Below are 15,314 nucleotides of genomic sequence, written 5' to 3'. Positions count from 1 at the left end.
TCAATTAAAAAATCAATATTGAGACAAAGAACGTATCAATGAAAGGAGCATTAATCACTTCCGAGGCCTTTCAGATGGCATATGCTACATATTACAGAGCGAGCGGGAGAGTTGTGCCTTGTGCTGTCCAGCTCTGGCTTCACAACAGCATTGCTGATGTGGTTCATGCAGCACCAGCTCTATGGGGAGCAAGCAGGGAAATGAGCACCAGGCCTGGCGGAGCGGCAGAGCCGGAGGTGCCATAAGAGAGGATGAATGCCCGCCGCCGTGCTGATGCGCTGCGTGCGGTGATGTCATTGCACAGGCAAAGCAGCTCAGGGCCGCAGGTGGGCACCGCGCCCCGCCCCGTCTCAGGGCACCCGTGGGGTGCAGGGCTCGAAACCCAACGCCGCCGCGGCTCCCGGCGAGGCCTTGTGACGTCACGAGCCGGGCAGCGTGACGTCAGCGAGCCTACATTGCCCGGCAGGCTGCACGGGGCGCTGGAAGTGACATCAGGCCGCATCCGGGGCAGGGCCTAGCGACGCGTGGGATCGGGGCCGGCGGCTCTCGCGGTGCGTCCCGCAGGGCCGGGAGCGGAAGGTGGGAAGCGGAGGCCGTCCCGATCCCAGACCCGGCTGAGGCGCTTCTCTCTCCGCAGGTGCGGCCATGGCGGATTCTACGCAGAACGGACCCGTGCAAGGCGGAGCCGGCGGCGGAGCCGTGGTGAGCAGCGCCGGGCCGGGCAGAGCAGGCCCGGCTGTGCGGGGAGGGTGGGGGCACGGAGCGGGGCCGGCTGTCCTCGGTGACCCCGCGGCCCCGGTGCCGGGAGGGAGGTGCCGCTCGGACGAGGGCGGGGAGGAGGAGTGCGAAGAGGCTGGGAGAGCGGGCAAAAAAAAAAAAAAAAAAAAAAAAAACCCAAAAAAAAAAAAAGGAAAAAAAAAGGAGGTCCTGGCTGAAGTCAAACACAAAGTGAAGCACGCGAATGTGGGAGCAGGACGGATAACCCACGAGGAGTGCGGCTGGAAGGAGGGCAGCGTTCTGATGTGTGTAACTGAAAGTGTGCCGTGGTTTGTTACAGCCTTCCTGGTGCTGGGGCCGTGTAAACCAGGGAAGGGGACCGTGGCTAAGCAGTGTTGAAAAACAGGAGAAGTGCTGGAGTGTTGGGAATTCCATTTGTTTATTTATTTGAATCCATGACCTTTTCCCTTGGAAGCAGTCATGTCAGCTTCAGTTTGCTACTTCTTTCTTCTCTTGCATAAGAAGTGTGGTGATCCTAGGCCTAGCTGCTTGAAATTTCATTTAAAATGAGCCCTGGAGCGATAGATACAGCAGCCAGTTTGGTCTGAAGAGGTTGCATGAGAAGTTCTTGAAGCTGGCTACCCAATGAGATTGGTCTGTGTAGAGACACTCACTGCCTCTACAGAGGATCTCGGTGCTGTGGTTCATTGTAGGATACAGAAGGTTGCCTCAGAGTGAAAAGGCTCCATTTGCAATCTGGTTAGTACATTGAAACATCGTATGAATCTAGTATCATGCAGGATGAAAATACTCCCTTCAGGCAATAGTTTGATCCTAGTCAAGGCTGCCATTTAATACTGAAGGAAGAATGTTCCTTGTATGCGAATATTAAGATACCAACTTATTTGGGGTTGTGTTTTTGTTATTGTTATCTTTTAATGTAGCAATTTCTGATGGCTAACAAGTTGGATACAGCAATGTGGATTTCCCGCTTGTTCACAGTTTACTGCTCTGCTTTATTTGTCCTGCCTCTTCTAGGGTATGTATTTTAACATTGTGAAACAACATTAAAAATTTATAAGTGACTACATTCTGTTTTCATAGAGTAGTTTCCCAAGTAAGGGTAACTTTCTATTACTTAGTTTGTTGGGTTGGTTTGTGAGAAAAGATTTTACTAATTTACTTATTTAAGATTGGCTTTAAACATTTGTTGGTATGTTTAGAAAATGCTCAGCAATTGTCAAGTACTGGCAAATACTCATGTTTTGATGTAGTTGTGGAATAAATAATATATTGAGTTATTTTTACCTTCAACATCTGCATTAAGTCACTGTTACCAGTTTCTAAGTGTATTTCGGTAACAGTGCTTATGTACGATAACAGAAATATGAAAAGTACTGCACAATTGTGATGCAATTCTCAGGGGTGAAAGGCTTCTGAACAGGGGCTTGGTTCATATGGTAACGTCTCCTCTGATGATTTGCAGGTTGCATGAAGCAGCAAGCTTCTATCAGCGCGCCTTGCTGGCAAATGCTCTCACTAGTGCTCTCCGACTACACCAAAGGCTACCACACTTCCAGCTTAGCAGGGCCTTTCTGGCCCAGGCTTTGCTGGAGGACAGCTGCCACTACCTGCTGTACTCTCTTATCTTTGTGAACTCCTACCCTGTCACAAGTATCCTTTGCTTGGGTTGTCTTGGTAACATTTTTAAATATCTTAAAAACTTGATTCTTTTCATCACCCATGCCACATCCCTTGCTTTTAAGCTGAAGGAGGAAGATTTAGGTTGGCTGTCAGGGAGAAGTTCTTTACTATGAGAGTAGCAGGGTGCTGGAACAGGCTGCCCACAGAGGTTGTGGATGCCCTGTCCCTGGAGTTGTTTGAATCCAGATTGGATGGGGCCCTGGGCAGCCTGGTTAAGTATTAAATGGGGAGGTTGGTGGCCTTGCCCGTGGTAGGGGAGTTAGAGATCCATGATCCATGAGGTCCCTTCCAACCCAGACCACTCTGTGATTCTGTGACTTAAAGAAAAGAGTATGTTTACTATTCACAAAACATACTCTATGTAAAGTAGAATTGATCCATGTTCAGGTTAATCACCTCTGTACATAATGCACTGCAGTCTCTGATCCTTATCTTATTTTCTCTTCCTGAAACTTAAATTCAGAGAATTCTATAACCAATCTTACATGATCCTTTAAGAAAAACTGATAACTTTTATTTATGACATTTATGACTGGAGCAAGTTTATATATAACTTCTCTAGAAGTAAAACATATGTCGAGATGCAATTATTCTGTAATAGCTGTTCTGGATAAGTAACTAAACATTCTGCAAAAAGGGCTTATTCCTGTGGCTCGTCAAAGCTGATATTGAAGAAGCTCTTCTTCATGCTGCGTTGTGTGTATGCTTGATGTCCTACTCTTAGAATGCCTTTGGCAGAGGAATGTCTATGTCCTTGCTCTCTAAACTGCTGGAAATTGCATGTTCTTTGGTGATAAAATGCATTTTGTAGCATCTGTTTATAAAACTGTGCTATGTGTATACGGTGGATTTTAAGTAGTAACCTTACACGTCTTTCATGTAGAAAGAAAGCATTTCATTAGAAGCAGACAGGTGTGTAATCATGGTGTATGTTCTACTTCTGCATACATATGTATACACTGATTTTAAATAAGAAGAATGCATAGCAAAGAAAGATGTAAGGAGAAAATGGAACAGCTATAAATATAGATGTTAAACATAGATGTGTCTTACTCGAGTATTGCTCATTCCAGCCGACCTCTTACATAGTATTGTGGGGAAATGATACACTTCTTCAGTCTTTTATTTTCCTTATTCTTGCTTCAGTGAGTATTTTCCCAGTTCTGCTGTTCTCTTTGCTTCATGCTGCTACATACACAAAGAAAGTTCTTGATGTAAGTATGGCATAGTATACAATGTGATTAATACCCTTGGTGCACGTGGGATTTATAAGCAAGTTTGGGAGTTGCAGCTGTGGTTTCCTTCAGCTACGTTAGAGGAGTTAGAGTGAAACTGTAGTATGGAATCTTGGCACAGAATCTGAGACATCTTCTAGTTTGTTTTTCTCCTTCTGTTATAACTCAGTAATATGCTGAAGCTGACACCAATTATTTCTCTTGAAACGGTTCTCTTTGAAGGGGGCCACTAGTGTGTAACAGTGGGGTCCAAACTTCTGACCTGTCTTTTCAGGCTAAACCATATGCTATGAAGTCAAATGTTCCATTTCAGTGGTGGAATAACAAACCTCATGGTGAAGCTAAGAAGCAAAAAATAAAATAAAATTGTCAAGTGAACCATCTGCTCAATATACGGTTTTCTACAGCTTAATGCATCTCCAACATCCAGTATATCCTGCCCAGGCTGTCTTGCTACTGTAGGCACTTCATCCTAGTGGACAGAATAAGGCTTCTGGCCAGCCCTGTGCACTTAAACATAGAATGTGTGCATGGGGAATTTACAGCACGCTTTATTTTTAATTAAGCTTTATGTGCCGATGGTTCCTGAGATTATTAATGGTTATTCTGATGGGGGCTCCACACTTCTTGAAAGTATTCTTTGCAGTATTAATTTCAATCACTTGCTGAAATGACTCATAAATGGTAGATGTTAATACTACTTTATGCTGAAGAAATGATATGGTGTTTTTTTTTTTTTTTCTTTAAGGCACGAGGCTCAAATAGCCTGCCCTTTCTGAGAAATCTTCTAGAGAAACTGAATGCTAATCAACAGAATATTCTAAAATTCATTGCTTGCAATGAAATTTTTCTGATGCCAGCCACAGTTTTTATGCTCTTCAGGTAAGAATTATCATTAATATTTTCAGAATTAGGAATTCTGTGCATGAGATTATTTTTTGTAGTTAATTCTGTGGGTTACAGGGATCTCTGTGTGTATAGTTGTCTGTTCAAGCTTAAGCTTAGTTTTGTTCCTAGATTTCTCAAGATGATGCATCATGAAATCAAACAGCATTCATTCTGGTATAGTTGGGCATTGAAGAAAAAAAAAACAAAATAAAACAGCTCTCCCTTTCATAGCATTCAGTATGTTAAATTTTGGACAGTGTAACAGAATATTGATCTTTAGCCCTACTGAAAAGTGTCTGTTTACTCTTGCTTCTAGTTTTAGATCCCAAAAGTTTAAGTAGCATAGAATTTCATGGTGCTTGAAAAGTACAAGGAGGAGCAGGTTATGTCCTCTCCTATGTTACTTCTGACCATAAACTCTTATTTATTCCATCTGGGTTTGCCTGTTTTGTTTGTGTGCAGCCTGTTGATTTCATTTTGGGGATCTTAAGAATGTACATGTTGGAATCCTACTGAAGTCACATAGGCATAACAGTCTGCCAATGACTGAAGTTTGAGTTGCTTCCTTTCAGTACTTGAAGATGGAATATTTGCATTATGCATGTCATAGCGCAGTGAGAGCATTTGTCTTGAGTGGTCTCAAAGGCAGTAGAAGGGAAGCTTTATTTTCTTACAAGATGATAGAATGCATCATTTGTCTCTATCTTACAGTAGGGCAGCTGAACACTTAAATGCTTAAGCCCCGATGGATTGTATTTCCTTCAAAGGCCACTTAGCAACTGATGGATACTATCTGTATCTAGCATCTGAAACATTTGATTGCTCTAAAACTTTGGGGCGAAGATCTTTGTGTTTTTCCTCTCTATACGGAATTCAGTGTGTGAAATGGAGCTAGTTGATAAGTCATCTAGTAGAAACTTGTAACAGATGATATACCAAGTGTAAAAACAGTATAGAGGTTAAATGAAACTGTGGTGGAAGTTTAGAGAACAAACTGTTGAAGCCTGTTAAATTGCTTGTAAATACCATACAGATGCAAGACTTTGCTTTTTCCATTCTGGAACTATGATATGGTGACACAGATTTTTAGTATTACATTATATAAAGAAGCTTCAGTCAAGTAAGCTCAAGATGTTTCTGTGCTTTGCTGTGTCTTGGTTTGCAGCTCTGTCACACAGAACAGCAGCTTTGTGAAGTACAAAAATCTCATTTCAGAGTAACTGAAACAGTTTAATTAGTGTTAATATATGAATACATAAATAATAGTCTCCATTGTGTTCTAAGATTTTTTTCAAAAGGTACTGTAAGTATAGTGCTTCTATAACATGAACCATGCTGTGAGCTGAAAAAGCTCAGTGTAACTGGAGTACTTACATCAGTCAATTTTCATGCTTGTCCAGCAAGCTTTTCCTTAATACCAAACTACTCTGTGCTGTCACTTCTGTGATTCTTTACCCATCATCAGATGCAGTTATACTACATTTCTTAAAGTTTCTGCCTTTGTAAAGGCATGGTTATGTATGTTTTATGCTGTCAGATCTGGATTGTCTGAACGAATACGACCCCAGTCTGGCTTTTTTGAGCTGGGATAGTTTCCTAGGTTTTCTTAGGGAAAGTCCTGACTATTTTATTTATGTAAATCAGCATTAACCACTGCTTTTCTGTTCTCTTTCAGTGGTCAAGGGAGTCTGCTTCAGCCATTCATTTACTATAGGTTTCTAACATTACGCTACTCTTCTCGGCGAAACCCGTACTGCAGGTAATAACGACATTGATTTTGGAAGTTAGTGTTTAACAGTGTAGTGTTTAGGTACAGACATTTTTCATTCTGTAATGGATACATAACACATAATACCAAATCACAGAATCACGGAATTGTAGGGGTTGGAAGGGACCCCCAGAGATGGTTGAGTCCAACCCCCCTGCAAAGCAGGCCCCCTACTGCAGGCTGCATAGGTAGGCATCCAGGTATAGGTCTTTATCTCCAGAGGAAGAGAATCCACAACCTGTGCGAGTGGTAATGATAGAATGTGAAATATATCTGGGTGTGTATGTATGTTTGTTTTAAATAAAAAAAAATTGCCACAGTCCTTTAAAGTAATGTTTATTTCATGTAACTGAAGTCAACTAAAGTGCTGTCCTTGAATGAGAGCTTTCAGAACATGTTTGCATAATTAAAAAGTATGCTTTAGGAGAAGAGTCTTTTAATTGTTCTGCAACCATTTATCAGAAAGATATTTTTAGATTCTTGGTCTCTCTAAGGCTAAACACGTACATGAACAGATATGTGTGAACTTGTGTAATGTCAACTGGAGGGAAAAAGTCCGTGTATGATCTCAAACGTACTCATTACCTCCTTTAAATTTATAAGTAAGGTTTATTATAAGTGAAATAGAGTATTATTGATTTTGTTCTGCATTGACTTGACCAACTTTTAGTGCTTTAAACCTTGAAACTGTAAATATTTCTAGGATTTGCTCAGGAGAATGCTCTTTTGAGATTTCTCTCATGTCAAGCTTTTGTATAGTGCAAGATTTCACTTTCCTATCTGATCACTATCTAATTAGGAAAATGTTTGATAAAATACCAGAGCAGCAGCTTTGGCTGCCATGATATGCAAAGACAGGTTTTAGAATCACAAATTTTATTACCTCAATTTTCCTCTTATTTTGTAAGAAATCAATCAGTCTTATTACATGTATTAAAAAATATATATTTGAAATATTTGTGAAGATACTTTTTTATGTAAAAAAAAAAAAAAAAAAGTGCATGAAAACAAACTTCTAATAAGACCAGTTTCTTGTCTTTTTGTAATTTCAAGTGCTGCTAGTGTTTCAGGTTTTATTTCTTAAGTGTTTCTTTTTAAAAGCTGAATCTAGAATACAGGGTTGTTTGCATTCTAATGAGAAGCAACACACAAGCACTCCACTTTTTCTTGCCTCCTGAATTCTTATGCTATTTGTAAGAAATTATCACTCTTCTTTCCAGCCTACCTGCAGTGGGTGTTCTGATTTCTTTATGGTGTTTGGTTTTTGTTGTTTTTTTTTCCTGCTTGAATGTGGAATTTTTCTGCTGTCTTTATGTCCTTTACTAAGTTAAAGGTGATTAAAAATATTAGCATTTAGAGAATAAGAATTCTGAAATTCTTGCAGGATGCTGCAACGCTGAGTTGATCTAAAGAACTTGCTAACTAGAATTAGTGTGTGTTGTTGTAGTAAATTTTTTAAAAATTATTTTATTTAGGAAATAAATGAATGAAAAGGTGATTTAGGTATTAGTTGCTTCTGGTGAATGCTATATGATTTTTATTCTGTATTTAAATCTTTTTTTTTTTTTTTTTTTTTCCCCCAGGACTCTCTTCACTGAGTTGAGAATTGTTGTTGAACATTTAATAATGAAGCCCTCATGCCCTGTTTTTGTAAGAAGACTGTGTCTCAGCAGCATTTCCTTTATAAGCAGATTGGCACCAACTGCTGCATAGCCAAATTTCAGACACGCGTCTATTGTGAACATTATGAGCAGCTGGCACTTCTGCTGATGATTAAATTTCTGGTTTTACACTGATCTCACTCCAGGCTGTATAAAAATGTGTCTTTGCTTTTCTTGGAGATAATATAAAATTTAGCATATCAAAAGCAAGTCATGGAAACTTCAAAATTACTGTGCTATATTGGTAATTGGTGGAAAAAAAGTAGCTGCATTCTATCCTAAACGTACCCAGTCCTGCAGAATTGTTTTTTAGAAATCATTAGTTGTTGGATGCTGATTAAAACTCTTTAAGAGCCTGTGCATAATAGGTTTATACTAGCTGGAACCATTGCTATGGTAGGGTGTCTCTAGCAGGTAGCATTGGTACATACACCTAGGCAGTACATGTTGGACAGTATTCTTCTGCTTACTAAATATATGTAGAATTAGTGTCCAAATCACTATATTCAGTGAAAAATATTGCCCACCTTTAATTTAACAAAATTTAAAGGGTATCGAGCTGGTATAGGTAACACCTTTTCAGGAGAGCCTATTTCTGCTAATGTCATTGAAAGATAAGATAGAAGCTCAGAAGACTTATGATGAAGCCTTCTGTTTGGTTGCTGGGAGAAATCTCAAGGCTCTGACCATGGAGAATTCAGTTGTCTTGTCAAAACAGGATGTTTTACCAAGCCAAACTGCTGACCTGGAGGCTTTTCAGACAAAGATGCAGTGCTTAAACTTTTAACCATCTCTTAAGTGAACTAATCAATGTAAATGTTGTAACTTTTGGAGAATCATTGCGGATATGTTCTTGTGTCTACACAAATGTGAGACTGCAGTAATTCAAGCATGTCTGCTTTTTAGAAGATTAATCTGTAGCTAGCTCTATATAAATTGTTATTCCAGTTTCTGAGACTCTCATTGTAATGGGAAATTTGCATAAAGGATTGCACCTGTTCAGGCAGCTATTGAAACAAATTGCTGTAGGATTTTTTGGCATAAATCCATCTTATGACTGATCTGAAGGCAGTATCATGACTACAGAAGTGAATATTAAATTGAGTGCTGATTATGTATTCACCCAGCAGCTGAAAGGTAGGTCATAGAAAAAGAGTGTTATCTGCCTGCATATAATATCTTTCCATAAGTTTAAGGCAAAGTATTTGCCTTATCTTCTGTAGCTAATATTAATGTTCTCATTGCATAAAATTAAATGGGATAATTGGCCTTTTGTAAAAATCCTAAGGTACTGTGCTCTTCTTCCTTGGTCAGAGAAATGTGAAACACTTCTGAAAACAGTCTCAGAGCAAAGTATGTAACTACTGAGTTATCTTGTTTGCAATGCGGATGTTATTTGGCCTTTTCAGTTGTTTTAGCTTGCTATTTTAGAGCTGTGTATTTACACACTTAATTTTTTGCTCAACCTCTTGGTACTGATAAAGACCTGTTTTTGGTAATCGAATATGATACTCTTTGACTTTGCATCTTGCTTTCTGAACATGATTAGTTATTTATCGAACACTTGCATACTGCATAAGCAACTGCATGCAGTACTGCTCTACTGCTGCTAATACTTGCAACAAGATTCACTATGTGTATATCCTGTAACTTGAGGATTTTATAAAACCTAAAATTTCTACTGCAATAAAATGAGTGTTAAATGTAATTTGCTAGGCTCTTCAAGCTTTCTTTTTAACGGAATGTGCTGATACTTGAACCTGGAAGTTGAGCAGAATGCAGTCTTGTGCTTATATGTGTGCACGCTTGCCACTGCATCTCTTGAAATGGGACAAGTCAGTATCTTGTGCATCTCTAAGTCGTATTACAGAAATTTTTGCCTTCTACAATGCAAAGATTTATTACTCTTTCCTTCAAAACTTAACCCAAGAGTAGGCACTACAGCAATGATCTTTGAGGAGAAATCTAGACCTACTTCTTACTATTTCAACTCTTCAGCACTGTTCTAGACCTTTTTGACTGTTTTTGACTGTTTTTGACTGGTGACATCAGGCTCTGTTCAGCTCTTCACTTTTGAATAGGTCATCTAAGTTCATCCCCCATCCCAGTAATGGAAAGCAAATAAATGCTTTGGTAGTTAGTGTAAGGATAATAACATGTTTCTTGTGAGCAAGTTCTTCTGGTCTAAGAAAACTGCTGTGAATGTGGTCTGCTGTTCTTTGACTATATGTTCTTATTAAATTTGAGTGAGTTGGAACTGATATATTGCAGCTGTAACTGAAGGATGCTGAATCTGAGATCTAGCTCAGTGAAAGGGGAAGGCTGGTTAAAAGGAATAAGTGAATGAGATTACGGTACAAGTCTAAATGTGGATGTGAAACTTAAACATTTTTTCTGACGAGTGGTATTAAAAATAGGTTGTGGAGAAATGTTTTGTCATAAAAGGAGCTTGATTTGGCTAGTGCTGTGCTCTTGGCTTTGTCAAGAGCTGTTTGACGAAACTGAGGCCTGGATTTTGTTGTGGCCTGTTAAAACTTAGAGGAGTGCCTCAAAAGTATGGTATAAAGGGATAAGCATAATTTCCAAGCAAAATAAATGAGGCAGCTCACGTGTACACTGTATCAACTTGGTTTTTATTTATTGTAGCCTTATGCTGCCTTCCTGGTAAAACCAAGCTGTCTCAATGCTAACAAAAAACATTCTGCTCATGTGCCTACTTCCTTAATAACTGCTACTACTCATATTATTTCACTGTCAGCACTTTGCTATAACAGAAGTCTGTGATAGCGGAGAGATGTTGAAACTGACTGTAAAAATGTGAACCCTAAATATGAAGCAGAACAGCTTTTGTCATGAGAATGGTTGTCTACTAGGTAGTGTTATTGTTCCCATTGGTATGAATCACACTGGTAATTGTTCTTATTGTCTAAACTTCCATAAGTTAAAGTGCTGTTGGATACATTTTTAGGTAGATGCACCCCTTGCTGTGCACAAGTCTGCTATAGACGTGATATTCTAGGATAACACTTACCTGTTCTGTTCTCTCCTGTAGAGAAATAAAACATCAGGACCAATTGGGTCTGTTGGGAGCAGCTATTGCCATTAGGGATTTCTTGCACACACAGTAATCCACTAATGTGCATCCATCTTTTCTTTTATTGTCTTTTAATTTTCGTTATCAGTTTTGTGCTATCAGTCTTATGTTTTCTTTCCTTCATAACTGAAATGCTAATTGTTCTATGATGGATGTTCAAAGGGAGCAATATTGGTCAATATATTGCAATATTTTAAGTTCCATGTTAGTAATTTTTTTTTTTTTTTTTAAATTATAATCATGAACTGCTGTTTGTTCTGAAACCTTCTGAGCTGTTAATTTTGTGCTAGTAATGTCCAAACAAATAATTTAGTTGGTTGCTTTGCGCAGTCCATGCTGGACCTTTTTATCACTAGGCTCCCATATTGCCATGTTTGCTGTGCAATCTCTAATTAAGCAAGTATAGTTCTTGTCCATTTTACAGATAAGAATTGAGGTGTGGGAGGAAAGGTTCATCTTCTGAGGTGATGTAAGAACTCTAGTGGAGGAAACAGTGGGAGGGAAAAACAAAAATTGGGCACTGGAGGCAATCATTCTGGTGATTTGTTGCTATGTTACGTATGATTTGGTCCTATTTCCAAAAAGTGCTGTATCTTGCAGTGCTCAGATTAAGGCTGGCAGAGACCATAGAGCTAGAAGAGCATGCTCTTCTAAAATGTTCTCAAAAACTGCTTCCTACCTGCAAGAGCTAGGTATGGCTCTGGTGTCTTTCTGTTGAGGGAAGAAATATGTGACAGTGGCACTTCCTGTGCCAGATTTTAATAGGCTATGCTGATCTGTTGCAGTTGTCTATAATTGCTGCATATATTTGTGGTTAAAGTATACTGAAATTGTTATCTCTGTAATAGAACTTTTAATGTGGTGTAAGTTTCTTAAAAAATCCCAGGAGAGTCAAACTTACAGATTCTCAAGCTATCCTTTATTCCAAAGATACGTTCTCAGTATGGATCATGTAATTGAATTTAATCTTAAACGTGGATTCAGAAATATCTTTTTAATGAACCGCTAGCATTACTTATTAAACTTTTTGCAAAAGCCAGCTCTGTGATAATGGGAGATATTGCCCAAGTAAGGGAGTTTCATTGCTTAGCTCCGTGCCATCCAGATGGTACAAACTTCTCAAATGAATTGAGAAATTCATTTTTTACTTGCATTCAAGGACTGAGGCACAATATGCTAATGTAAGGCTCAGAAGGGAAATATAGTTCTCCTGCATATTTGAGAAAATGTGAAGCCCTTTCAAGAAAATCTAATAAACATAATAATCACAGGCTGCTGACACTAAGGAAAAAGCACCTCATTCGCTTGCTCTTTTATGCAGCAATTTACTGGTCCCTACTGATTTTCAAATTGGATCACTGCAGTAAATTATCCATGCCAGTACCTGTGAAGGAAAGCATCGGGATCCATATTTGTTTACTGCTGTGCTTAAATCAGCAAGAATGATAAATCTGATGGTATAAAATTGGAAATACCAAGGGCTTTTCTCAGTGAATGAGCAAGTAACTCCGTTAGTAATTTATTGTGACCCTTCTCACTGTATGTGCTTTGTATGTCAAATATTTATTTTGAAACAAATTAAATTGTCTTCTGTATTGATACAGCTATGGTTTTGTTGATGTTCTTGAAATCAAATTGTATATATTTTTTTTTCTGGATGTAAAATACTATCAATGTTACATTGCAAAACAGCACTTGTGTAAGTTTAGGTTTCAGAGTTTGTGTTCCTGACCAAAATCTTTATATGCTGAATGTCTTAAGTGTCTGTTGTTTTGGTTTTTATTTGTTTTGTTTAGAATAGTGCAGGGAATGCTGAGCTACTGCTTCCTGTTTGCTTTTCTAGATAAAAAACATTAAGCTGCATATTATAATGAAAAGCTGATCCCTGTTTTTTCAGTCATTGGAACCATTCTGCTTTATATCTAGTGTTTGTAATAACATCTTCTGTGAAAATGTTAACCATGTGCTCAGTTTACTGTTGGATTTCCATGCAGATCTTTAGTAGAGGGGGTTAACTGTATCTCTTTTGGCAGTAGTCCTGTCCTGTGAATCTTTGGATAGGTTACTTTGTGTGATGTAATCATAGTCACATAGCTACATAAGAGCAATTGCTGATCTGAAAAAATGGTCTTAGCTAGCACTTACTGCTTGGAATTTATATCTGTGTAATATTTTCTTTTGTAAGAAGTAAGCAAAATCACAAAACAGTATGGTTTAAAAAATGTGATCTTGTGTTATCCTCCTCTTACGGGCTTAGCTCATTAGTGATGGCATATTTAAGTGCTTCTGTTCAACCCCAGCTCAAATCATACAGGCTTTATTCTGTCACTGTTGGCTGCTACCACAGAGTTGCAGGCCTACATTGCTTCTGGAGAAGCAATAGTGTGAATTATGTTCCAAGGAGTCACAAAAGATATTACTCTTTAAAGAAAATGGTTAATGGGAGTTAATTTCCCTTTACCTGGAGTTCCACATGCTTGACCCGCATCTCGAGCAGCCTGGATTCCTGCCTAAGGAGGAGAAAGTAGTTTTCTTGAAAAGGGTCATTATATTTTAACTTGCAGTGTGTGCCCCTGTGAATGTTCACTTATGCACTTTGGTAGTGCCAAAAAATGAAGAGTATGTTGCGTGGAGATGATGCATCAGCTAGTCAACATATTTTACAGGATAATTAAGCTGAAAAGCGGAGGTGAAGGTGCAGGGCTAGATTACTAGCAGGAGTTAATGTCAGCTGCAGTTTTCATGAAGGGAGAAAAAGAAAAGACTGGGGAGAAAAAAGGAAAATGAGGAAGAATTCAGCTCTTAGGTAATTGAGGTATGGAAATTCTATGGTATACTATAAGCTTCCACAAACCCCTATTTACCATCCATGATTTTGCGATATCGGTATCTTCTGGTCAGCATTTAAATTTTCTAGTTCTAAGTTATTGCTACTTTATTCTGTATGAAAATGAATTGGAATTTTTAGGTGCCACTATGCTGTACAAGAGCAGACAGGCTGGTCTCAATCTACCTGGAGGGAAAAATAAAGCTGTTGTGGGATTATGTGGTTTTGTCCATAATGTTTGAGACTCCTGTAGTGGAAAAGAAATAAAGCTTTACTACGGCCTGTATTGCTACTGGGTTTCATGGTATATTTGTTAAGCTTTTTTTTCCTTTTCATATTGTTTTGTTACCTTTTATGTTAGCAGTGTAGGAGAAGATACCATATGTGCACCTGCATGGGTTTTGTGAAATGACAGACCGAGAATTGTATTTTTGTTCTCTAGAAAATCTGACCAGTGTTTTGAAATAACACTTGCCTATTGCAATTCCTTTCCATGTGCTTTTTGTTATAGCAGCTTCAGTTAGGGTCTGACTAAAGCAGAACAAAACTATCGTGAAAATAGCAGAAAGTTTAAATGAAAGCCGTTATTAACAATTTTTTAATATATGGAAATGGGAAGTTGACTTAAAACACATTTCTAAATTCTAGTGTGTTTATTGGTGCAGTACTGATAAAGGGGCATAATACAAAGGAATTTTGAGAAGTGAGTATAGTTAGAGCAGCACATATCAGTTTAGTATGCATTTCTTAATTACCCAGTGGTCCTATTCCCAACTCTAATTATTTCAGCTTTAGCATTGCTTTGATGCAGCCAAATGGCCTGCTTACCTCCACCCCATTGTACACGTTGGGGATTGATGTTGTATACGAATACTTACAGCAGCAGATAAATGGCTTAAAGATCAAAATATTACATCTTATTTTTTGCTTCTCATTTGAAAGTGTTTGATTTTTTTTTTTTTTAATAGTCTCTCCCTGCCTTCTGCCAGTCTTCTCTGTTTGCCAAACATCACACATTTGTAAGGGAAGAATACTTTAAAAGAAAAAAACTTGCACTGAATAGGTGCTTTTAATGTCTTGCCATTGTACACTTCAAAAGCAGGAGGCAAACTGACTTCACATTCCTTAAATAAAAAAAAAAAAAAATTTCTGGGGGCAGAAGAGCCAAGCTGCTTTTAATTTGGGGCTTAGTTTGTTCACGTAAGATTGTATGACAGATGGAGCAGCAGACTTGATCTAACGGTACCAGAGGCTTCTTCCAGTCTCATGTTTCTACACATGACTGCATATTACTGTTCATGTTGAAAGTAGTAGCTTCAAGAGAGCGTGTGTGTAGCACTATTTTTTAAGAGTTTTAGCTAGCTTTCTGATTTAGGATGGAAGTGACTGTTGTTACCCTTGCAAGTTATTTTTCCATTAA

At 38.6% G+C, this 15,314-nt stretch overlaps 1 protein-coding gene across 2 annotated transcripts; it reads left to right on the top strand.

The window, feature by feature from the left end:
* The first annotated feature begins 508 nt into the window (after positions 1-508).
* TMEM33 (transmembrane protein 33) lies at positions 509-14,180 on the top strand. 2 transcript variants are annotated; one of them, XM_042871268.1, is made up of 8 exons: positions 509-551; positions 638-702; positions 1,662-1,756; positions 2,204-2,391; positions 3,568-3,635; positions 4,405-4,538; positions 6,220-6,303; positions 7,896-14,180. In XM_042871268.1, the coding sequence occupies exons 2-8, from the start codon at positions 646-648 to the stop codon at positions 8,023-8,025; spliced, it is 756 nt and encodes a 251-aa protein (XP_042727202.1). In that variant the 5' UTR covers positions 509-551; positions 638-645; the 3' UTR covers positions 8,026-14,180. The 2 variants fall into 2 exon arrangements, with proteins under 2 accessions (XP_042727202.1, XP_042727201.1); XM_042871267.1 differs by having other exon boundaries at positions 518-702.
* The last annotated feature ends 1,134 nt before the right edge of the window (positions 14,181-15,314 follow it).

Source organism: Lagopus leucura, unplaced genomic scaffold (genome assembly GCF_019238085.1).
Source record: "Lagopus leucura isolate 7727_CA_CO unplaced genomic scaffold, USGS_WTPT01 Super-Scaffold_100004, whole genome shotgun sequence".
Taxonomy (NCBI): Eukaryota; Metazoa; Chordata; class Aves; order Galliformes; family Phasianidae; genus Lagopus; species Lagopus leucura.
Note: the sequence above shows the minus strand (reverse complement) of the source record. Positions and strands in the feature narration are given on the sequence as shown.

Excerpts from the sequence above, each read along its gene's own strand:
- TMEM33 (XM_042871268.1), top strand. The coding sequence starts at position 646 with ATGGCGGATTCTACGCAGAACGGACCCGTGCAAGGCGGAGCCGGCGGC. Across the intron at positions 2,392-3,567 it reads GAACTCCTACCCTGTCACAA|TGAGTATTTTCCCAGTTCTG; the intron begins GTATCCTTTGCT and ends TTCTTGCTTCAG. Across the intron at positions 3,636-4,404 it reads ACACAAAGAAAGTTCTTGAT|GCACGAGGCTCAAATAGCCT; the intron begins GTAAGTATGGCA and ends TTTTTCTTTAAG.